The 24,219-nt window shown below is 46.8% G+C and overlaps 1 protein-coding gene across 1 annotated transcript; it reads right to left on the bottom strand.

Annotated features, from left to right (window-relative positions):
* Positions 1 to 2,379: 2,379 nt before the first annotated feature.
* On the bottom strand, positions 2,380 to 3,420 carry LOC136510540 (uncharacterized). The gene is made up of 2 exons (XM_066504954.1): positions 2,993 to 3,420; positions 2,380 to 2,827 (listed from the first exon to the last, which is right to left on the bottom strand). The coding sequence occupies exons 1-2, from the start codon at positions 3,418 to 3,420 to the stop codon at positions 2,380 to 2,382; spliced, it is 876 nt and encodes a 291-aa protein (XP_066361051.1).
* Positions 3,421 to 24,219: the final 20,799 nt, after the last annotated feature.

The raw sequence follows: 24,219 nt of genomic DNA, 5'->3' as shown, positions 1-24,219 counted from the left end.
TCAGCCCCTTCAATTGTGGAAACCAAGGATGGGGTAACATGCGAAAACATGGTCGACCCCTATCAGACCCTAAAGGGCTTGGGGGCTCAAGCCAGATCGAGAGATCGAGGTTTGAAGGCTGACCTGCGAAGGGTCTGGAGCCACCCCGCGTCGAACAAGAGCCAGGGGAGAAAACACAGATGAGCCTCGGCGGCCTTTGCCCAACCCGCATTGAGGCAGATAGGGTCATCTCAACCTTCTACTTCAATCTAGCACCTAGCCGAGATAGAAACCCATTGAGGGGGAATCTATTAGAAGGTAGGGCAAGGAGCAACAGAATGCCACCCGAGGGCTTTGCCAACTCTGTCACAAAGCAATGGGATCGGATTCCGCCCAAACATCCCCGTTAGCAAGCTCATGAAGCAAGCCATCAAAGCAAGTGATGTCACCTTAACCCCTCTAGCTGCGAAAAACCGTTGATGGGGCGACAGTCACAAAATGAGTCGGCCTTTGACCAAATCCCCACCACGTGCGGGGGCTCAGGGAAGGCCAGACCAGCAATGAGACCGAACGTACGGTCACGCAGCGATCGCCAAGTAAGGGGAACGTGCGAATACAAAACATAAGTTTGCTTCCTCACTCCGGTCTCCAGTAACATCCGACCCTAGCAACCACAAGGGGTTAGATCTCACTTGGGGGCTGATAAAGGTACGGGTACCTCCCTTCTTTTTTCAAAAAAGTCATTACAGCAGACCTCTTCCTCGCACCAAGACTGGCAGCAAAGTTTGGGGGAACAGATTAGTAAGACCGCAAAAGGCCCACGCCCAGATGGCTATGGTAATTTTGCTCACCAGCATAATCAAAATTTCCCCTAAGCACCTTGGGCCCTACGGTCTTAACAAACGGAAGGGTCGATCACCTAAATCTTTTTTCATCACAAAAAGGGAAGAAGGTAAGATCAAACAAACGAAATGAAATTGCGAAACAAAAGCCACGAATCTGTTTTCAGACACAAAAGAACCGACACTTGTTCACATATTATAGATAAATGTTTATCAAACTAATTCAACTAACTACTCTCACGGAGGGAGAACCGTTTCTTTCAGCCTATTCGCCAGGTTCCACGCATGGGGAGCCACCACCCTCTCCATCTCGTCCAGCTCAGCATCTTCATAGACAGGCATGAAGCCTTGGCTCATTACCTCCAAGTTGATCTCCTAATCATAATGGGAACAGGCAATTGCGAAGGCCTGGGTGATCTCGGCGTGAAAGGCGTCCTCCTCAAGTTGGCCAACCCACGTCGTCATATCCGCGGCATGAGCCACGAGCGAGCTGGTTCCTTCTAGCTATGCCACCCTCAGGGTGTCGATGACCACCCTGACAGCGGCTTGCAGAAGGTCGTGCTCATCACTCTTGGTCTAAAGGATCCCTCGCACTTCGGCGAGCTCCTTAACTAGCCCGGCCGAGACGCTCTTGGCGTCCAACCTTTGGCTCACCGTGGTTCCAAGGTCCACCCAAAGGGAGTTGACCACCTGACATGCCTCGTCGCGCTCTCAAATGGCCCGATCGTGCTCCTCACGGGCCGTGCCATGCTCCGACTAAAGTCTTTCTTCGGTTCGGCACAACTCATCCTACTCCCCGCGCAACCGGGCGATCACCTCGGCGTCCCAGTCCGCCCTCTGCTGCAAGGCCGTGGACCTATCCTCAGCCTTCTGCCTAAGATCCCGCTCCATCTCTAGCTTAGCCAGGATCTCGATGGCCTGCTCACTGGCCACGGCATCCATCTGGAGCAGCTTGTCCTGCTCCTTTCGGATCCTAGCGGCCTCCTCCTCGTCTAGCTTCACCCTCGCCGACAAGTCCTCGAACATCCCATGGACCTCCTCTGTGTCCCGACATGCCTTAGCCTCCTCGGTAAGGTGGTCCCATTCTGCCTTTTGCTCACAGAGGAACCGAGACTTGTTCCGGCTATGAGCAATGATACATTGAAAAGAAGACCGGTATCAAAAATACAAAAACACAAAAATGCGTGAAGAAAGAAGAAAACAAGGGAGAAGATCAAGCAGATACCTGGCTAGTAGGAATGAGGATTTCATGCAAGGCACCACTAGCCTGGTTCAAGGCATTCATCATGGCCAAGAACCTGATGTCAAGATTTTCCCGCTCCAAGCTCTCGGCAGCATCGTCGAGCGAGAAAAGGGCTGATGTTGGGTCCTCAGCGGCCATCCACTGGAGCAGCAGCTCCCCCCACACGGGGGAGCGGCTGCCCCCTAACAACAAGGCTAGGGGCAACCTCCTATGGGTCCTCTCCACCACCGCCATGATGCCTAAAGACCCTCCGGCCGTGTCTTCCTCCATCCGGCCTGCCTCAGGCACCATAGCCTGGGTCACCAATGACGCGGATCATGCTGCTCCCTCAGATGCCACCGTGGCTATGTCCGACCGTGCCAATCTCGTCAGGGTTGGGGACCCTCCAACCACTTCCTCCTCTGCCTGGCCCATGTCGAGCGTCGTCTCTTGGGCCACCGGAGGCACGGATTGTGCTGCCACCTCAGATGCCACCATGGCCACGTCTGGCTGTTCCTGGCTTGACGCGATCGCGGCCACCCCCATCGGCGACACCAGACCCTCGGCTAGCGGTGCCACACCCACCATGGAAGACGCCACCCACTCAGCAACCACCAAGGGCGCAGGCACCACCATGGGTGCCGCTAGATTGGCTAACGAGGCCACAGCATCAGCGCTGCTCCTGCCCGAAATGGGAGCGACGTCGGGCAGTGCCATCCATCCCGCCTGATGGGCAAGGCTCTTCTTGGGTGCTGGCCCCAGAGGGTGGCCCCATTGCAAGAATCTGCAAAAAGGGAAAAAGGCATAAGGTCGGAACAGAAAAATAAAAAGGGAAAAAACGAGGGGAATCGGTGACATACTCTGGCGCTTTCAGGTGGCGGGTACGTTTTGGGGACAAACCCCCGGACCCCTACTCCAACTCAAGTGGGCAAGACTGTTTCGAGCCTACCCCCTACTCTGAGGTAGGGGGCTCATCTCCCTTGTCTCCAAGGGTGAGGCGACAGGGCTGCTCCCCTTCGTCGGCTCATGGGGCGCAGCAACAGGGCCGCTCCCCTCCATCGGCTCATGGGGCACAGCGATAGGGCCGCTCCCCTCCATCGGCTCATGGGGCGCGGCGATAGGGCCGCTCCCCTCCATCGGCTCATGGGGCGCGGCGATAGGGCCACTCCCCTCTATTGGCTCATGGGGCACGGCGATAGGGCCACCCCACTCCATTAGCTCACGGGGCGCGGCATCGGAGCCGTCCCTCTCCATCAGCACCTCGAGGGCAGCCGTGGATCTGTCCCCTCCCATCCATCGATCCTCCGCCGGCACCCCGAGGGTGACGGCGGATCCACCAGCTCCCACCAGACCCAAGGGTAGGCCTGGCTCCACCATCCTCGTAGACTCACTTCCCCCATGTGGAATAGGAAGGGCCCCTATGTAGACAATGAGTCCTCGTCCTCCAGGTCACCCTAGTCCACGCCGGCTGCTACTTCGTCAGATTCATCGTCATGGTCATCATCTTCACTACCAGTATCCTCTCGTCGATCTTGAGCTTACTGCTTCCATATCACCTTTTTCTTCATGAGCTCCCTCGTCTTCTTGTCCCAACCGGCCATGGCGCGGTTCGCTGCCGTCCGGGTTGGGTCCTTCGGCAGCGGAGCTAGGCTATCCTTGAAGAACAGTCCCCCCGGCTAGTCCCGCTATCCCAAGGTTAGCATCAGGGGTCAGAAATTCAAGTGAAAAGAAAAGCAAGGGGAAAGGAAACTTACAAAGTCAACAAACCCCGGTTCTGGCCGCATTAGGGGATGCCCCGGCATGGGATACATGAAGTCAAGGATGGCACCAACGGAGTCCTTCGTAGGCTCTATCGTCTCCTTGATGCACTACGCCACTTTAGAGGGAGGGAGCGCTTCATCGGCAAGCACCATCCCTTCGAACGACGCTTCGGGCACCATCTAATATAGGGGAAGCACGCGTGCCATCAGTGGCGTAACCCTCCTCGCATGGTAGGCGCCGATAATCCCCAATCCCTTCATGCCCCTATCCTTCAGAGTTCGGAGGGTGGCAAGAAGGTCATTGAGGTGTTTCTTTTCCTTGCCCGTGACACCCCACCCCCATGACCCCAGGGTCTCCATGATGTAGCGCCCGATGAAAACTGGTAAGGGGGCGGCGGCATCATTCTTGACATAGAACCATTGCAAATGCCACCCCTTGTTGGAGGTGGATAGACGCATTAGCGGGTACGCTCCTACCCGGTTGCTGTGGAGGTGGATGCCGACGTACCCCACCGGCACGTATAGCTCTTGCTTCCTAGCCCACCTCTTTAGAAGATTGACGGCGAAGAGATACCACCATAGGTCAAAGTGAGGACTGATCCCCAAGAACCCCTCGCATAGGGCGACGAATGCCACAATGTGCTGGATCCCATTGGGGTAAGGTACTGAAGCTCCACATAATAGTAGTCCAGCAGTCCCCAAAGGAACTGATGGGCAGGCATGGCGAATCCCCACTTGTGGAAGTGGGCGAAAGACACGACGTACCCTTTGGGTGGCTGTGGCTCATCCTCTTCACCAGGCAGCCGCCACTCCTCGGTGGCGGTCAATGGGCGAAGGAGGCCTCGGTAGACGAGGCCCTCTAGGCACTGAGGGGAGATGTTGGATCTATACCCTGGGTCCATTGCAATGGTGGGAGCAGCACGAGGAAGAAGGCAGCAGCGAGTTTGACAGCGGGAGCAGTACGTGTGTCGGAGGCTCTGGCGGTTGGCGGCAGAGGTTGGCGATGCAAAGGCGAAAAGGCGGAGTATGGAACCCTAGGGGTGAACCCCGTGGTTTTATAGGGGCAACGGATGCGAGAAGCGCAACCGTCTGCCTCGATCTCTAAGCCCGCCATGACATGCCACCACGTCACGTCGCGGGATACGCGCCCGTGATCCCTATCCTTTCCCACAAAAATCGCCCTAGATGTTTTGCCTTCCCGAACAAATCAGACTCTCCCCCATGGAGGGGATACAGGCCAGAAGATCTCTTCACCGGCCCAAGAGGGCCTAGAAAGCCCAAGGGTTGGTCCGGTGGTCTCAATGGCCATCCCAACAAGGGACGGGGTCATGGGTGACTAAGACCCATGCACACGAACATTAGCAGGGGGGTCTCGATCCATAATCGAGCCCCAGCCAGGCTGACCCTAGATGAAATCCCCATGAATGGGATACCAGGGTCCCCTTTAAAACTATCCAGCTGATAAAAATTGAATCCCACAACCTTACCCATGAAGGATCTGAAATTACCCCTTGGGCGGTCCTATCCAAATCTCCTGGGGGCTACTGTCAGGGACCTAATACCAGGGTACCCAATGAGGTGGGACTAATAATCGTTGAACGTTAATGCTTTCGGTCAGACAAGAATGCTACTACAATTCTTGCTCGAACAATGAAAGATTAGTTCCGCCTCACTCGATCCCCAAGGGCTGGCTCCACCTCGCCTGACCCCTGAGGGCTGGCTCTGCCTCGCCCAACCCCCAAGGGCTGGCTCTGCCTCGTCCGACCCCCGAGGGCTGGCTTCGCCTCGTCTGAACGTTCGAGGGTGGGCTCCGCCTCGCCCGACGATTGAGGGCTGGCTCTGCCTCACCCAATGACTGCACCCTGCTCCTTCATGCTGACAAGCATAGGGTATGACAAGACATTCAAGTCAACCACCATACCGAGGACCATGTCTTACATGCCTATAGGAAGTGTTCTAGGCACCGACTTTTGTCCCACAGTATTGTAGGCGCCGCCACCAGCCCTCGGGCGTGGATACTAACATCGGCATATGACAACCACTATAGTCTAGGAAGAGACTCGCACCATCTATAGTGATAGACGTATTGTTACCATGCTGCCCACTCCCCACAGGGCTGCAAGTCAACACCCTTGTCCGACACGTCGCCCGGAGGGGTGGGACAAGACATGGCCACTTTCTGATCTAGTAAGGGCATGGCATCGCCAGGACATGGGCACCCGGTGAACGTACCAATCCTCGACATCGTCTGGCCATGTCAGTAAGGCTGGCTTAGCGGAAAAGGAGGGCTCACACCTTTGGCAGGGCTTCTTGGCCTCTGGTTTTTCTCCTTTCTCCCATCTATAACCCCTGCTCCTCCCTTGGTCTATAAAAGGGAGGGTAGGGCCCCCCACTAAAGGGACTGACTTCGGACACATGACATTTCACACAAAGCTGAGCAGTGACCTAAGCTCTTGGCAACCCTTTCGACCATTCCATCAGAGACTTGGGACATGTCCCTCTCTCGATCATTGTACCCCCGGCTATGAACCTTTTTCGGTGCTAATAACACGAGCAGCAATAGACTGGATGTAGGGACATTCAGCCCGAACTAGTATAAACCTTGTGTCCTTTAGCGCACCATCCGGGCCTAATGCGCATCAATTATAAATTTACTAGTCGGTGTTTGTTCAAAACATCGACGCTAATGCCACTTCTATCCATCTTCATATCGGGGTTCATTAGTAGCTCACTTTGAAGATGCTTGCCTCTAGTGAACTTGCTCAATCCAATCTTAAGATGCTCTTTCTCCAACTTGAGCTTCTTGTTTTCTTCCTTGAGAGCATCATTGTTTTTCTCTTCCTTGAGCTTCTTGTTCTCATCTTTGAGCTTCTCATTCTCAAGGATCAAACCATCATCATGAACAATAGTTTCTAGCACAATAGACTTGGTGGTTTTGAGTTCTTCAAGATCTTTCTTAAGCTTTTCATTGTCATTCTTGAGCTTGACAAACTCATCATAATCATCGGCTTCAACCACTTGCTTGCCCTTGCTAGTAGAACTTTGCTCAATGCTCTCAATAATCAAGTCATCACATGATGTAGCTATATCAATCTTAACAACATCGTTAGTAGCATCATATGGCTCATTGGATAAGAATTCTTGAGCAATAACGAGATTATCATGATTAACCTTAAGAGTAGTATATTCTTCTCTTAGCTTGTTGTGACTAGTGATGAGCTCATTATGTGTCATCTCAAGTTTATCATGTTTTTTCTTTAAGCTCTTTCTTAGAAGATTTGAGCTCCTTGAGTTTGGATGATATAGCATCATTTGCTTCTCTAAGCTCAACACTAGCCTTTTTCGCTATATCACATTTGGCTAAAAGAGTCATTTTTAGCTTCTAGCTTTTCATTTTTAGCTCTAGTTTTTATAATGGTCTTAGTGTATTGTTTTAGCAATCTAGCAAGATCATCATAAGAAGGTGATTCATATTCATCATTATCACTATCGCTATCATCATCACTAGCATGCTCATCATCACTACTATCATCATTGTTAGATACCTTGTGGTCACCCTTGGCCATAAGGCATAGGTGTGTAGAGGATGATGGTGGTGGTGGCGGTGAAGATGATGAAGAGTCGATAACAATTGCGGCCACCTTCTTGTTGTCACTATCATCATCGGATGAGGCACTAGATGAATCAATGTCCATGAGCCAATCACTGACAATGTATGCCTTTCCACTCTTCTTCTTCTTGTGGAAGTCCTTCTTGCCATCTCTCTTCTTGTATGGCTTGTTCTTCTTCTTCTCTTCTTCTTCTTCATTACTTGAGTCATCTTTCTTGCCCTTGAATTTGTTCTTGAACTTTATTTCTTGGGCTTAGTGCATTGGTATGCTAGATGACCAAGTTCTCCACAATTGAAGCAATCCATCTTGGAGATTGGCTTCCTTCTAGAGCTAGTGAAGAACTTCTTCTTCTTCTTGCCATCAAACTTGATGCCACTCTTGTTGAACTTCTTTAGCATCTTGGCGGTCTTCTTCACCATGAGAGCAAGACTTTCATCATCAACTTTATCATCACTTGAGCTCTCATACTCAAGTCTTGCTTTACCCTTCTCTTGGCTAGCTTTGAATGCTAAGTCCTTATCTTTCTTCTTGGTAGAGGATGAGCCATCTTTGTGGCGTGATGTGCATGTACATCTCATGAGCATTGATCTTTCCCAAGATTTGTGTCGGTGTAGCAGTGGAAAGATCACCTTGATGAAGCACGGTCACAATATGCCCATATTTATCAATGGGGAGGACACTCAAGATCTTTCTTACAACATCGGATGGTTGCATTTGAGTGAGTCCAAGCCCATTGACTTCCTCTACAAGAACATTCAAATGTGAATACATCTCATTAGCACATTCTTTAAGAAGCATTTCAAAAGAGTTGAGCTTTTTCATGACAAGATGATAGCGTTCCTCATGCTCACTCTTAGTTCCCTCATGGAGTGCACAAACGTCCAACCATAGTGTATGGGCGTCTTTGTGGTTCCTCACCCGATTGAACACATCTTTGCAAAGGCCTCTAAAGATGGTGTTTCGAGCCTTTGCATTCCACTCCTCGTAATTCACCTCATCGCCTTGTAGGTGAGTAGCATCCCGAGGTTTTGGGAAGCCTTGTGAGGCGGCTCTAAGAATACCAACATCTAGAGTTTCTAGATATGCCTCCATGCGAATTTTCCACTAAGGAAAATCATCTCCCTCAAAGATAGGAGGAGGTCCATCCCCATGAGACATCTTGCTCTAGGCGGTTAAGCATAAATATGTCAGCACGAGGCTCTAATACCAATTGAAAGGATCAAGATGCCCAAGAGGGGGTGAATTGGGCTAATTACAAATTTCTTTGCAATAATCAAATCCTATGGTTAGCCCAATTAACCCCTTGTGCCTAGAAAGTGTTTCTATTGATCTAATGCACAAAAGTTTTGCACCCTAAGTTCCAATCCTACTCTAGCATGGCAATTCTAGGAATGTAAATGACAAGTATTGAATTGCTCGAAGTAAATGCTTAAAGTAAAGAGAGTAGAAGGAATGCGGCGATGTTTTGTCAAGGTATCGGAGAGTCACCACTCCCCACTAGTCCTCATTGGAGCACCCGCACAAGGGTGTAGCTCCCCCTTGATCCGCGCAAGGATTAAGTGCTCTCTATGGGTTGATTCTTTGACACTCCGTCGCGGTGAATCACCCACAACCGCTCACAACTTGAGTTGGGTCACCCACAAGCTCCGTCGGATGATCACCGAACTCCCAATCACCACCAAGCCATCTAGGTGATGGCGATCACCAAGAGTAACAAGCACAAACTCTCACTTGACCATGACAAGCCTAATGAGAAGGGTGGATGCACACTTTGCTACTCTTGATCTCACTAATGAGGGCTCTCTTTGGGATTCTCAAATCTCAATCACCTCACTAGGACCTTGCTCTTCTTGGCACTCTCTAAGGTGTTTCTCAGCTATTGGAATGAGCAAAAGTACCCCCACACACAAATGGAGGTGGTATTTATAACATGGGCTGAAAAACAAACCGTTATGTGCCTCTGTGGGGTGATCGGATGCTCCAGTCATGTTGACCGGATGCGCCGGTCAATTCACCTCGAACTCCAGTGTTTACAGTGTGACCGAACGCTGGCTAGCGTCCGATCAGCACTGATCGGACGCGTCCGGTCACAATTTTCCCTCACTAGAACCTTACTGATGTCGACCGGATGCTGGCCCTCAGCATCTGGTCACTTCACTTCTTAGCATCCGGTCACTTCCAGATGACTTCACCTTGATCAAATAAATTGACCGAACTTTGAGCCAGCGTTCGGTCACACCGAAGCCAGCGTCCGGTCAGTATTTGACCCTCCATTCACTTCCAACTCTCGATCATATGTGAATGAAGTTTGCTCCATTAGATCTAAGGACTATTTTGGTGCTACCTAGCGCTAGTTTTAGCAAGTGTGCACCACACCTAACCCACTAGACTCACCTAGGTCAAGCTACCCTTCCATACCCCCCTTAATAGTATGGCCAAAGGAAAAACAAAGTCCTAAACTACTCTAAGTGTCACTCCAACTCCAATTGACACTTAGAACTAGTCCATCCTTAACCTTGTCATCCATCCTTTGAAAACCGAAACAATTTCCATCGTAGGGGCATGACCATCATGATAGCCAAAACAATCTCCATTACCGTGACCTAACTTAATTGCCTCTACAAAACACACGTTAGTCACAGTAATCACGTATTGTCATTAATCACCAAAACCCAACTAGGAGCCTAGATGCTTTCACATATTACTAGCCACTGCTGTCCGCGCTTTGCTACGGGTGATGTGCTTGGTATAGAAAAAATCTTGGGAAATATGGCTCATATGTCTAATATATTTTCTCATCACGTTGCTACGAAAGGTTGGTCTATTTGGTACATTAAATGGGAAAATATGGGAAGGAAAGGTAACATGGCTTTTTTCATTACAATGTTGTAAACAAACATAGAGGTTGGTTGTCATTACATGGTGCCTATTCTAGGCCAGCAAATCAATAACATGTTACTGGAAAGAAGTATTTGATGGAGTTGGGCTCAAGCAACTAACACACTTAGATTCAAAGCACAACATTGGCTAGGATTACATTATAGGTGGAAAGAGCAAAAACTACAACACAAGTACATCTCCTAACGCGAGGGTTTACAAAAGAGTGAATTAGGATCCACTCCCCTTAGGCAAAACTACAACACATTTCATAAATCTGGAATTACAAGAAAGATTACACAATGTCAAACACTAAATTACACTGGGATTTAAAGTTACATGGTTAAGAGCAACCTAGTACAACCAAGGCTTACTCCAGAAGTCGGGATAGATGAGGATAATGGAGAAACAATAAGATAATGATTATCCAAAACATGGCGTATGACCAACAGATCCAGAAACAGGAGACTGAGAAGTCAAACATCATGAACCCTAAGACCAAACTAACCAATGGTAGACTTGAACTTCTTCGAAAACCAGATCCCTTCTTCTCAGATTACACCATCGCCTCTGTCAGACGAACCTAGTTCCACAATGACGACTAGATCTTGTAGCTCTGCTTCGGATTCGAGAGGGATGGGGATGAAGAAGAAGAGCAAGGACCAAGGGCATCTTATAGTGGTGAACGGAGATGGGGCGTAGCGCACAGGAAGAGGAGACGACATGGATGGGATACACTACCGGTTCACGTTGTGGGGATAAAGTTGGTCATGGCGTGCTCCCTGCACAAGCGAGTAGAGGGGGGAATAAAGGAGAGGAGAGAGGGTTCGCTCGATGAGGAAGGCGTGCGGGTGGCCGTGTCCCCAAAAGAAGAAAGAAGGGAGGGGGTCCAGTACGGGGATGAGGGCGAGGATCAAGAGCGGACCAGAGGCTAGGAAAAGGAGAAGCACATAGTGCATGATGATGGTGAGTGTGGCACGATGTCGCAGACATGCGAGGACAGGGTGCTAATGGGCCTGACACCGACGACATCCGTGGGGCACGCGGTGACAGCGACCCGGTGTGCGTAGCGTGGTCGAGCTAGGCACAGTGCTTGGGACTTGACATCCACTCGGGATTTTCTAAGCACTCCCAACTACCCAAGGCTAACTTTTTCTCAGTGTTCTTCTTTGCTTCCCTTCCTTGTCCACAATATGTGCCAACCTTTGTATGAAGTGAGATCGCAACATACATGCTTCCTCCAAAACCACCTCCTCTTGTTTACTTTGAGAGAACACTATTTCATCAACCCATTATGGATTTCTCGTTCAAACACCCCAATATTTTGTATCAAAAGTGGTATGGCAGTGTAACTTGGTAAAGGTACTTGGTCAACAACCTCGATACCAGTGCGTGCCGAGCAACATCACCATGTGGTAGCTATTCCACAGGGGCCCTCAATTTTGTCGTGACACCATAAGCTATTAACCAAACAACTACTACCAACTTACACACAATAAAGATGGTGGGGTCATAGACCACAGAATTAGAGGAGTATTGCAAGGGAAGATTCACACAACAAGGGTTCCTTTCGCAACAAGGGACAAAGACTTCAAATCCAACAACGGATTTGATTTAAAGAGATTCAAGTGTTCTGCTAGGACATCCACAATTAGTCGATACAGTGTCCTATGTTATCCAATCATGGCTGGTCTGTTCGGATCCAAATGGTAATTTCTCTTGTAACCCACTTAACATCGCCCTCGAAAACCCTAAGCACGTCTAACGAGACTTAAGGTAGATGGACGCAATAACATAGCGAAATAAATAAAATGCATACTCTGAACGTCCTTATGCTGGTACAACATACATGCAATTATTCTCCCATTCTCGACACATCGTTCACCTTTCCTATGATCGGACTACCTCAACAACTACGCACGAAATACAACAAAAAGATTACAATACCGGTGGACAGCGACGAAAGACACTACTAACTATGGGTACATCATCCTAAGGCAACTAATGTACTTTGGACCACGCATCTTCATTCCCAGGCTCGGCGAATTCTTCTACCACCCTGGCTATGGATCTACCTCCTCTCTTGGCAATGGTTGAGTGAGAGGAATCAAGGGTTCTACTTCTGACACTTCCAAGAGTGGAGGTGCTAGCGGTACTGCAACACCGGTTCTCCTTTCTGGCGGGTGGACATGGATCCCATCCACGATCAAGGGATCCTGCCGTTCAATAGCCAGCGTCCTCCGCTTAGCCCTGGTGACAAGGTAGGCCTCTCCCAACTGATGGGCATGTCAATCTTTAGCCTCCTTCAGAGCTTCTGACATGGCAGTCTCCCGACTCTCAGCGGCTGCCGCACTGGCATGCGCTTCGGCAAGCTACACCTAGAGCATCCTAGAGAAGATCTTAGCTTCCTCGGCTCACCAAAGGCACTTCCTTAGCTCTAAGGCTTGCCGGTCATACTGCTCACCTAGAGCAAGCAGGTACGTGATCAAGTGCACCGTGGTAGGACTATCTTCATGCGCATCCCGCCCTTGCAAAGCCTCCAAGCAAGCCCTCCATGCCCGTCGATTCTTTTCCAAAGGTGGAAAGAACCACATGGGGGTATGGGCAATGGGCTCTTCATAGATCTAGCAAAAGTACCGCAAGGATTTGCGGGCCACAACCTGGTAGGTGTCGACGAAGCAAAACCCGATTGCAGTCACATTCCAGGCTTTAGTGATGTCAAGGAACTCTTCACTCTTCCCAATGTAGACGGTAACTTCACACCACTCAGTGCCATGCTTTTCATACTCATGGCCCTCATACTCAGGACAATCTTTGACTCTGAGCTTTTGCAGGGTGGCATACAGGATCTTGGGAAAACCCTCAGTGTTCAGGCAGTAACTACTAACCCAGGCTCCTGCCATCATTGGCAGTGGTTGCAATGAAGGATTGAGTGAAAAGCTGGGTCAAAAGGAATAGCTAGGCGAGCTAAAGTGCACCAGGTGGTGGTACCAACAGCTAAGCCAGACCCTGCTTATAAAGGCAGATGGGTCAGTGGTCCTGGCGCGGTCCACTAAGGTTATAGCATGAGATCACTATAAATGAATTCACCAAATTTTTTGCGTATTCGAGGCGAGCGATGTCCGAGGCCATTAATGACTAATACGGCTGCAAGACAAGGTTCCAACAAGAGCCCAGAAAAGAGTACAAAGAGATGTGGGTCACGACAGGCGTGAACCACAGGCGACGCAAAGCACAAAGCCATAGCTTAGCATTAACTCCAGAAGAGGAACGAGTCAGTCGTGCGCGGCGGTGGCTGCCATTTTGTACGTCGACCCTAGCAGCGGCAACATGCGTGAACTGCAACCTCTGTCTGAACCAGGCATATGACGATCATGTGAACCAATACGGGCTCTACAATGCACAAACAGGATATGTCAGACAATTTTCAATATGTCACAATTCTAGAAAAAATAACTTTGTTTACATGATACAATCATGTAAATGAAGTAAGTTAAAAGTGTCTCCTCGTTTAGAGGCTTTCTGAATAGTTATCAAAATTATGGCAGTAAAGTTCATGCCATATTTCGAGGGGGAGAATATTAAGATTAATTAAGAAAAATACTCTTCATTAAGAGTGAGATAAAAATCAATTAAGAAAAATACTCTTCATTAAGAGTGAGATAAAGATCAATTAAATGTCACAAATAGGATATGTAAACACTACAACTGCCATAATCTCCGTCATAAAATGAATATAATTCTCACTTTTCAATATGTCAGACAATTTTAAATTTAATCAATGAGATAGAGGGTATGGTTTTAAAGACGTGGCCAGAGATAGCGGGATGTGAACCTTAGGAATTGCCTTCTACTTTGTCAGGACCATACAAAATCTTACAAACACGGTTTACGCTTCCAAGGTGTTGAAAAAGTTAGTTCAAATTTGCTCACCTCCATTCTTTTTAGGTTCATACTTTGCTACTTGGGGCCGGGGAGGAGCTGTGCCACCGGTGCTCAGCTTCTCGTCATTAATGGTGTCGTTGTGGCGCCATGGCTGCACAGGACGATGGGACGATGCTGTAGGTAGGTGGTGCAGCGTGTAGCGGGGGGGGGGGTGGATGCTCGGCATGTATGGCCGGTGGCTCTTAGCGTGATGGTCGGCACGCATGCGAGTACGAACTGCGTGCTTGCTGCTCAGGCCTTTGCTTGTGCCTGCGTGCTAACTTTGCATGGTGCATGCAAATGGACGACGGCTAGTTACTATGGTTAAAGGTAACAAGGCGTTGCTGGTGCGTGCGTGGTAAATGTGGTGGTTGTCTGCGTGCGTGCTTGCCTTGCTCTATTTGCTGTGCATATACGGTTGTGCTGCTCATGCTGCTGCTATGCATGGAGAAGGGAGAGGGAGGGAAGGTGGGAGGTGGGACCCACTGTCGTGGCAGCGTGCGAGCGGCCGCAGTCGGCGAGGGGCATCCGAGCGCTGGTGAGCTGCGGCGGCAATGGTGGTGGGGTCAGCGCATGCGTCGTTGTTGGGCATCGGGCAACGAAGGACCAAGTCATCAAAACCGTTTTATTTCTTGCTCATGTGTCTGTAATTCGACCATCTTAACCATGCCAACGTTCTATTGAAGCACAACCAGCAGACACATTATATATGTCCCATGGTTGCTTGCTTTTATGTTGTGAGCAGGCTACTATTTATTTAGTCATGGAATTGAAACACCATCAAAAACATAATCTAAGAGCAACCACAATGTTGCAGAAAAGTAGTCCATATGCATTAGAATAGTCTACCAGCTAGCTGAAACATTGTAGACTTTGTATGTATCAGTATGTCTTTGGTTACATGACACACGGCAGGCAAGTTAATGCACTTATAGAATGTCCCTAGGTACACGTTAATTTTTTAGAGTACTGCCATGCTAGTCCTTGTCACCATAGGCAAGTGTGCTTCCCTTGAATATCAACTGATGTAAACACCTAATACAAGCATGCAAGCACACTTCCTAATTTGACTCTGCTGAACATCTGCAGTGTGCAGTCAAGTATTCTTGAAAACTGATAAGCTAGAGAACAGTCACTTATCTCCAATCTGCTAACATAACGGAGTTTAGCTCTTTAGGTATTCCCTCATGAGTCCATTGTTGATCAATCATCATGACCATCTAAGATAAAGCCTGAGACTTGACAAACAAAAGGGAGCACCAGAAAAGCCGACATTCTGTGCAGGAAAAAAATCAGTTATACATTGCACTATCCCTTAGAAAAAGTTGTCAATCCTGAGGGAACTGTTTAGGACATTGCAGAAACTTATCTATTTGAAGCAACCAAATACTACAAACTGATAGAAATTCCACTGCCAAACAAATGCGAACCAAACTGTGAAATCACTGAATCAAACAAAGGGAACATGAAAGAGATGACCAAGGTATTACCTAGGTACTCGTCCAGATCTTTTTTTTTTCTTCCTTTCCATAGGAGTCCAACCTCACTGTGGCAGCAGATTCATTATTGGGTTACCCTTGTCAGCTATCACTTTGACCTACATGTGCATGTAGATTATATAAAATGTAGCAGGTGTAGGCAAACTGAACACAGTTGTAAGTTGCAAGATAGTATCAGTAAACTAAAGGTAACAACAAGACATGACTGTATGAATGTTTTTTGTTGTGACTATGAGCACACTCGAGTTAATGTTAGGTTGGACCGGATAATGGCAACATCGATGGTTTGTGAACTAAAAAAATATGACAGTTATTCGAAATCAATTTGAAGTGGGGTAGTTTCAAGATTTTGCAATGCCTTATGTCTCTGAGGTAGCAGATGGTCACTAAATTGCAAAAACAATAATATCATCAGGCCTAGCATATCATGTAACAATATAGTCACTAAGTTTAAGAATGACGTGAGACTGAATTTTCGGAAGCTAGGCATTAGTACACTAACGTTTTGCAATAAGAAAATGTTAGCATCTTTTTGTTAGTATAAGAATCATTTTTTTCTAAGAGTAACACAACTGTCAGGTTGCGCCCAAAAAGGTTTTATCATTGCTGTGGGTGCCCAACAGTTACCAAATGAGATGAAAGCAACTTAAAATGCTACATCAGTTACAACAACAATCATGTCCTTGGTAGGCTATAAACAGTATTTGAGGTACCTTGATCCTATCACAATTAGTCACAGCATGGTAGTACCCTGCATGTCATCTGAAAGCTTTTACAAAAAAGAGGAATTTCCTCCCTTAGTCATATAGCCTGCTTAGTCTAAAGTGGGTCACCAAGTTACTATTTTGGCAAAGAGCCATCAACCATGCATTTATGTGTAGTTTGGTCTTGGTAGAGGGAACTGCAAAAGGAGAAAATAAGTTGTTGATTGAGACAATAGAGATGGCAGAGAAGGAAACATGTTATAACAGGTTAACAGGAGGGATACCAAACTCAAAATCAGAAGGCATTTATTTTGACCTCTGTTTATATCACTCTGCTCTTTTGTGTGCATGGTACATTGAAACTACCAAACTAAGACCTTGCAAAGAAAGGAATAAGATCCTAAAAAAAGGGTTTAGAGTATCTCCCTAGCTTGTGAAGTGGACGGAGTGGGTAGGCTGAGGAACGGCTGTAGAGCTGGCGACCCTAGAACAGGAAACCAGATCAATTTTTAGAAAGATCAGAAGTAGAGCAATATTACAAAAGCAAAGAAACTGGATTAGCTGAGAGAGTGGGGAAGGGATTGCCTCTGGTGCGGCCTTTGGAGTACATAGATGTTGGACATGGCCAGCTCGTGCTAGATGCAGAGGTAAACTGCCTGGACGATGACGATATAAAAGAGTGATTTTTTCCTGAGATGATCATGGAGTTAGGAATGATCAAGCAGAAACAAACAAACCCATGACAATGCATCTAAGAAAAATCTAATGTTTAATTCTGCAAATGCATCAAGATGCAAACAGATGTTTGTGGCTTCACTGTCTTATTTCTGCTAATGGAAGGCAAGACAGCACTAAGATTAGCTGGGCATAATGTCTTTGGCAGATCTTGACGTCTACATTGTTTCTCGTGTTCTGTATTTAAGGACTCTATAGACAGAATGATGACGGGCTATTATGGTAAACTAATAATTAACAGTGAAAGCAGAATGACACCTGTCTATTATGGAAAACAGTCGACGAAATAGATATGTTAAACTGCTGTGCAAGTCAACAAGCACAGCTTTGCAAATCATTTGCGTAGCATGGATCCCTGAAGTTATGTTTTCCGTAGAACATTGGAAGTCATGAAGAAATAAGACAATCAAATCAACACCGCAACAAAGGTATCAAAATACACATATAGGTACAAAAAGGATCAATGCATCACCTTCAATATCAGCACATGACGACCGGGAAAAAAGGAAACCCACTGACCCCTTCTGTAAATGTGCATTAACTGCTGGACACCGAAGGCATCTGCATGTTCATGTACTTTTGTGTAGTCGTCTGTTTTCATCATCATTAGAGCACTATTAAATTGAAGTTGGAATCCGCACTATCGCTCCTCAGCACAAATCAAAGTTTGAATTTAACCAAGTAGCAAACTCACTGCAATGGGGAAACAATTTAGGAAAATGTGGCATCTTAGCTGAGAAGATGAATCAGCAAAATCATTGAAAAAACAGAGGCACATGGCCAAACTAAGATGAGCTTAGGAGGTGACAAAAAGAGGGACATAGAGTGGTGGCGATGTCCAGCTGAAATGCAGAGGTCAACACCATGTCATACATTTTCAAGATGGAGGGAAAATCTATAGATTTTTAAAAAGATGTAAGCAGCACTGGAGGAAGGGAGTAGGTAACTTTACATGAAAAGCAGTTCTAACAATAGCAACTAACATTGTCAGTGTTAGAAAATACTGCAGACGCATACTGTTATGACTAACATTACAAATAGAGATAAATTGTATCAAAGGAAGGCAGCCTCAATTGACAACCTGTTGTTGACATGGAGATCAAAAAAGGCAAATCTGCATACAAAGGTATTGCCTACTGACCAGACAATGTTTTAGTTTGATGCCATCTAATTAGGAGGGGTGTGTATCTAATGGAAAAATAGTTCAATGCAAAAGAACTAATTCTATATGCAAGAAATGTATAAAATTCACAGGAATTTCTGTATAACATATAGGTAAACCAAATTGAAAATGGGGAAAAATGAAGAAGCATTTCAGAGCTAAGCTCCTGACCTGTCCATCCTTTTTTCACCTTTTGCTTGATATACGACTGAACGCACCTAAACACAATAGAGGGGCAGTCGATAGGGTTTAGGATATGTACGCACAACAATAATAATAGAGAAGCATTGAAATGAGAAAATGCAATAATGGGATACCTGTCATATACAGAGTAGTTTGCCTTAAGGCCAGAAAAAGGATCTAGATGGTAAACGAATAACCAACTTGAATCGGAACTATCATATCATCATATATTACAATGGGAACACATGAAGAAGCAAAATGCATTTTCTTTGCTAAGGACTCCATGGATCAACTTAAGTACAGCCGGCAACTAGTACATGAGATTCAATATGTATTGTATTAAACATCAATAGGATAATTTTTCCCAAAAAAATAGTGCCAAGTTTATCAAGCAGCATCCAGAATTTGAATGGGAACCTCTGTACACAGGGATATATGTAGGTGTTCTTTCTTGTAGCAATTTCTGGCCGGCTAGGACTATCAGGTTTATTGTAAACCAATAGTGATTTTATTCACATACACTTCAGAGCAGGACAAAAGGATTAGAAGCCACTACATTTGTCAAAAGGAGGCTAAACAACTGGCACTTGTTAAATCATTTAAAGAAATGCAGTCTACCTGCATGATCACCATTGTCTCTCTATTGAAATTAACCGTGGATGTTGAGTGCCTTATTTTTTTTCTCAACATAGCATGGGACACATAATTACTCTGTATTCAGTGCTCCTGCGCATGGCTTGTTTAGATTCTACAAAACAAAGCAGATAACTGGATTCAGTTTATATATCACAAGGAAAATAAAAACCAATTATACAGTGCATAGAGAAGACACAACCTGAGCATACTAAAAAAGAAAATTACTTGGAGTGGTTATAATGCCTGTTTTTTTGCCTGGTTGGAATACAATTAGTTATACCCATGCCATACGTAATGCTAGAGATAGGGAAGATAGGGAAATTGTGAATCTAAAAATTGATCCCTTTGTATAGGATAGGTTAGAAAATATGGAGCACATGTAATAAAGACAAAGGAGATGCGCTACCCAATGAAAACTGTGTGGGAAATCATCACCGCCAAAATTGTGGGGGAAATCATCACGCAGGGGGAGAGGAGGGAAGGGAGAGCAGCAGTTCCCTGCAAGCATAAGTTACCAGGAGGAAATTTGTTTGAAAGGAAATTAAACAGGGGAAATAGAATGCTTAAAAAGGAAGATAAGCTGCTAACCTGCAAATAATATGACCTGCGATATGATAAACATAAACATGGAATGGGATACTAACACAAGGCTGAAACAGATGTCACTCAGTTGCTGCAAGATTAGTCAAAATTGTTTCTACATGCAATATTTCCAACAGGCTGCCGAACGCCATTAGAGTATATTTTCTCAAAAATCGCTCATAGATCGATACACTAAGCATAAAGCACAAAAAAGGAATCTGAGACAAGAAAAGCGAAAATGTATAAATTATAATAGACCAAGGAAACCTACCAAAACAGAGAGCTTACTCATGCCACAACGAAGAGTAACAAAGGGAAGCCTCACATCCAGTATTACACAGAGATCTGGAGAGGGAATGAACGGATCTAGTAGCGAGGTGGGATGGACAGATATGGTAAATGGGATGAAAAAATAGAACAATTAGGCACACTTTATTGTTTTAAAGCAATGGAAAATTCAAAGTGCCAAACCAAACACATGAGACATGCATATCTATCAAAACGAATTAAGTATTTTGAGTGACTGGATTGAATAGGTCATCACCATCTTGCTGCTGGGGTACCTTGCACTCTCTCATGTTATCCATTTTCTTGTACCAGTTGGGACCTGCTCTGCTTGCTGAGATGCTCTCTTTCATATTCTCTTCGATTGGAGCCAATTTGTCTTCACACCTATAGCATTTGTCCATTGTTTTCCACAGCACCTAAAACCATATTTTAGATCCAAATATATTAGTTACAAACCTGCTTATCACAATACAATACCACAGACAGTGCATATGTATGGCAGCTTATTAAATTTACATCAAAACAAATTAGATGATTGCATGTCCAACGTCTATTTTTTAGAACATGATATAGGGGTACCTTAAATCTACAGCAAAATAAATTATGTTCCCAGGCACACAGGGAACTAAATAGCGGAGCTCTAAACATCATAAATTATTCAAATATTTGCCACGTCTGCCAAAATTAGTTTAGTTTGGAAAGGACAAAGGGAAAAGAACACAAACGATAAATTAAGAACATAAAGGGAGATAAGATATGGAGGTGAATGTATACCGGTCTAGTAGAAACTGCGGAGTGCAAGTTCTTTGTTCAATTCATAATTAGTGCTCTTCTTTACCACAGTGGGTCGAGCTCCTGTGAAATGCTAAAAATAATCCTTTAATTAGCAGGCACATGAGCAAATAAATAGCAGAACTCTAAACAACAAAAAATAAATTCAAATATCTGGCATATTAATGGTAGTGGACTCGTTCAGCTGGAACCAAACTTGACAAATCTTTTGGTGAGAGTATAACTACCAGCAAATCAAGAACTTAAAGAAAATAGAAGCAGGCAAACAAGAAGAAAGGAGATGAGGAGACTTACCAGGATGGATGGATCTGGCTATAGAGGCACCGGATCGGGCATAGAGGCACCTGATACGGCTGTGGAGTCGCCGGAGCAGCCACCAGTGAGCAGCCCATGGTACAGCCATACAGGTAAAGAAAAGAGGGGGACTCGCCTGAGCTCACGTCCACCCTTGGGGCCCACCCCGTCGCCGCACCACCGTGCCGGGGAGAGCACTCACCCAGCACCGCTGCGCCGCCTCCGCGTGGGAGCCCGCCATTGCTGAGGCCATGATGCCGGGACGCTGTGCCGCCACGCTGCGCGCTCAGCCCACACCGCTGCGCGCTCGCCCCACGCTGCCTCTGCGAGGGGCCCTCCCTAGGTGAGGCCGCATGTCGGGGCCGCTGTGCCGCCCACTAGAGCCTCCGATAGATCCGTCCATCCATATGCCCGCACCGCAAAGAAGAGAGAGAGGGAGGAGCAGTGAGGTAGAGAGCGGAGCCAGGGAGAAGCGAGTGGAGAGGCAGATAACAACGAAGGCTGCCTAGGATGGATGCGTTGGGGAGGGTGCCGTGGAGGAGGGGGGCGAAGGCCGAAGCCGCTCAAGGTTGAGGCTGGACGCGCAGGGGATGGGGGGCATGGAGGAGGCGGTTGGAGGCCGCCAGTCTGGAGCCGCTCGGCGATCAAAGGACTAGAGGAGGTGGTCGCCGTGCTTGAGCACAAAGGAGGAGCGACTAGGCGAGCAGGGCGAGACACAGGGAGGAGCGAGTGTGTTGTGTGCGACTCCGCCGACTCGCCTGCGAGTGCGGGTGCGGCGCAGCCACGCGGGGTGTCACGAGAAGCACAAAAAAATCCAGCCTACTGCTCATCGTGCTACAAAGCAGAGCAGCTGCCTCCACCGCCCACGAGAAGGCTCGCTCCTCATGCCGCTCGAAGCTCGCAAGGACGTGGTGGTGGCCGGCTTTCTCGTAGGTGGCGAAGCAGCAGTTCTCGGGCGAATCTACTACTGCCTGTCGACCGGATCTGAGGGGGCTCGGCCTCCTGCCGCCGCCAGGGACGCAACCGCATGGGCTGCCAGCGCCGTTGACGCGGGAAGGGCTACGCCGTGGCTATGGGGCGCCTTTCGCGTGGGGATGGGTGCATGGCTGGAGCGCCGCTGCGGCGCTGCCGCCGGGGAGCCCGCCACCTCGCCTCTAATCCAGATTGGGAGCACAGCCGTCGGGATGAGAGAGAGGAGAACAATTTGAAATGGCCTCGGAGAAGGTCGAAAGAAGGTGGGCACATTTAATGCCATCCTTTACATGCAGATATTTTTTACACGCGTGAAGTAGGTTGAAAGCAGGTGGGCACATTTAATGTCTCTCCTTTACATGCAGAGATTTTTCACACATGCAGAGACGTCCGCTCCTCCTACAACCTCGCATGCCTACTGATGCAAAGTACACCTACAATTATATTGTCCTTGCATGCATGGAGGAAGGCCGGTTGTGACGCGCTTCATCTGAGTCGTGGAATTTCTATCTAACTGTCACACCCAATTTTAAGGATAAAATTGAATGCACAAAACTCGTGTGTGCCCAGGAATCAATCACACACACAAGCTGACAAATTACATATAGTATCATCACGGTGTCTCATACATCAGAGTTATAATAAAACTTAGTCTTATACATCACAGTGGAATAATGAAAAGATAATAAAACTCTCGTGGCCGTCATCACAGGGAAGGTCAACTGGTTGACCACAAACCTAATAATCCTCCGGGACACTCCTCATACACGTTGTCATCTGTTACCCATCCGGGATTTTTATCCAAATAAAGAAATTAAATAAGCGTAAGTACATTCCGTACTTAGCAAGCTAACATGGGGTTATGAAACTCAAAAAGGATTGACTCTGGTTTACTGCAGTTAGCATTTTTAATAGGTCAAGCTTTTATTCTCAATTATTATCAAGTTATGCTTAAGCTCCCATTTAATTCCCATAAGAATAAATATCGGGGTCAGGTGTACCATATATCATCATTGAACAACTTTAAATGATCATCAACAATTAACCAGTTATTCTGTGAGTTTTCCGGGCCACTCGTAACCGTGAGCACGGCTGTTATAACAGTTTGTTACCCTCTGCAGAGGTGGTGCACATTCACCGTGAGTCGTGATCCCCATATGCCCGGGTTAATTACTCCCATGTCACTATCAAGGTGAGCGGGCAGGGTACACTATGAAGCCATTTCATAGGTTTCCCTAACAAGTTAGGGCCGCTAGGTTTCCTTGGCAGGCAGATGTAGGGACCCCCCTTTCCTATGGCACAAATCCATCGCAGCTATACTCATAGGAACAGAGGCAGCCCTATACCCAAAGTGGCAAGCCCCATTGGCATCAAAAAGGTAACCTCTAACCAGCTAGGAAAGGTCCTATTACTGAGCTAAAGTCAGAGCCATATGACTCTCCCGGTTGCACTGTCAGTCCTAGCTTTTGCCGATAGATAAGTCCTTATGGAGGGCCGGGAGCAATATGAACAAAGGTCATTTGCACTTTCACCCTATGGAACAGTTGTTATAAATCATGTTACTCACTTTGTTCCATAGTATCATTCATCAACATGTATGTCAAGTTCAGTTAGAGCACTAGCAATCTACCCATATGCATTTAACCCATAGGAGACAAGGAACAGGATAAACAATCACTAGGATGTCCTTACGGGTATCAAAATTAGACACATGCAAATGAGTAATTGATTAAAGTGAAATAGGACATCAAGGAAGGCCCATGTTATACTTGCCTTAGTTCACAAACTCGTGCTGGTCCTGCTGGTCGTCGAAGAGTTCTTGGTCTCCAACGTTTTCCTCACCGTCTGAACGCGACCAACACAGCAACATACAACATTCCAAAAGCATTCATACAAAGCAAACATTCCTATCATTAGAACAGTACACCAATAGTATTGAAATCAAGATAAAATGTTTGTAAAACTATTCTACGTCTCGCTACGATCACGTCAACGCGAAGTTCACGAAAAACGGAGCTAAAATGCGAAAGTTATGATTTAAACGGTTTTCCTATAGCCATATATTTAATTAAATCTAATCATGAAATTAAAAAGTTCCAAACTTGACTAACAGTAGCTCCAACAGGTAGCTTATGAAATTACGAAGCTAACGCGATT

Source organism: Miscanthus floridulus, chromosome 16 (genome assembly GCF_019320115.1).
Source record: "Miscanthus floridulus cultivar M001 chromosome 16, ASM1932011v1, whole genome shotgun sequence".
Taxonomy (NCBI): domain Eukaryota; kingdom Viridiplantae; phylum Streptophyta; class Magnoliopsida; order Poales; family Poaceae; genus Miscanthus; species Miscanthus floridulus.
Note: the sequence above shows the minus strand (reverse complement) of the source record. Positions and strands in the feature narration are given on the sequence as shown.

Coding starts and splice junctions, on each gene's coding strand:
- LOC136510540 (XM_066504954.1), bottom strand. CDS start 3,420: ATGGTGGAGCCAGGCCTACCCTTGGGTCTGGTGGGAGCTGGTGGATCC. Junction 2,828..2,992: donor CCCCTACCTCAGAGTAGGGG/GTAGGCTCGAAA, acceptor CCCTTTTTGCAG/ATTCTTGCAATGGGGCCACC.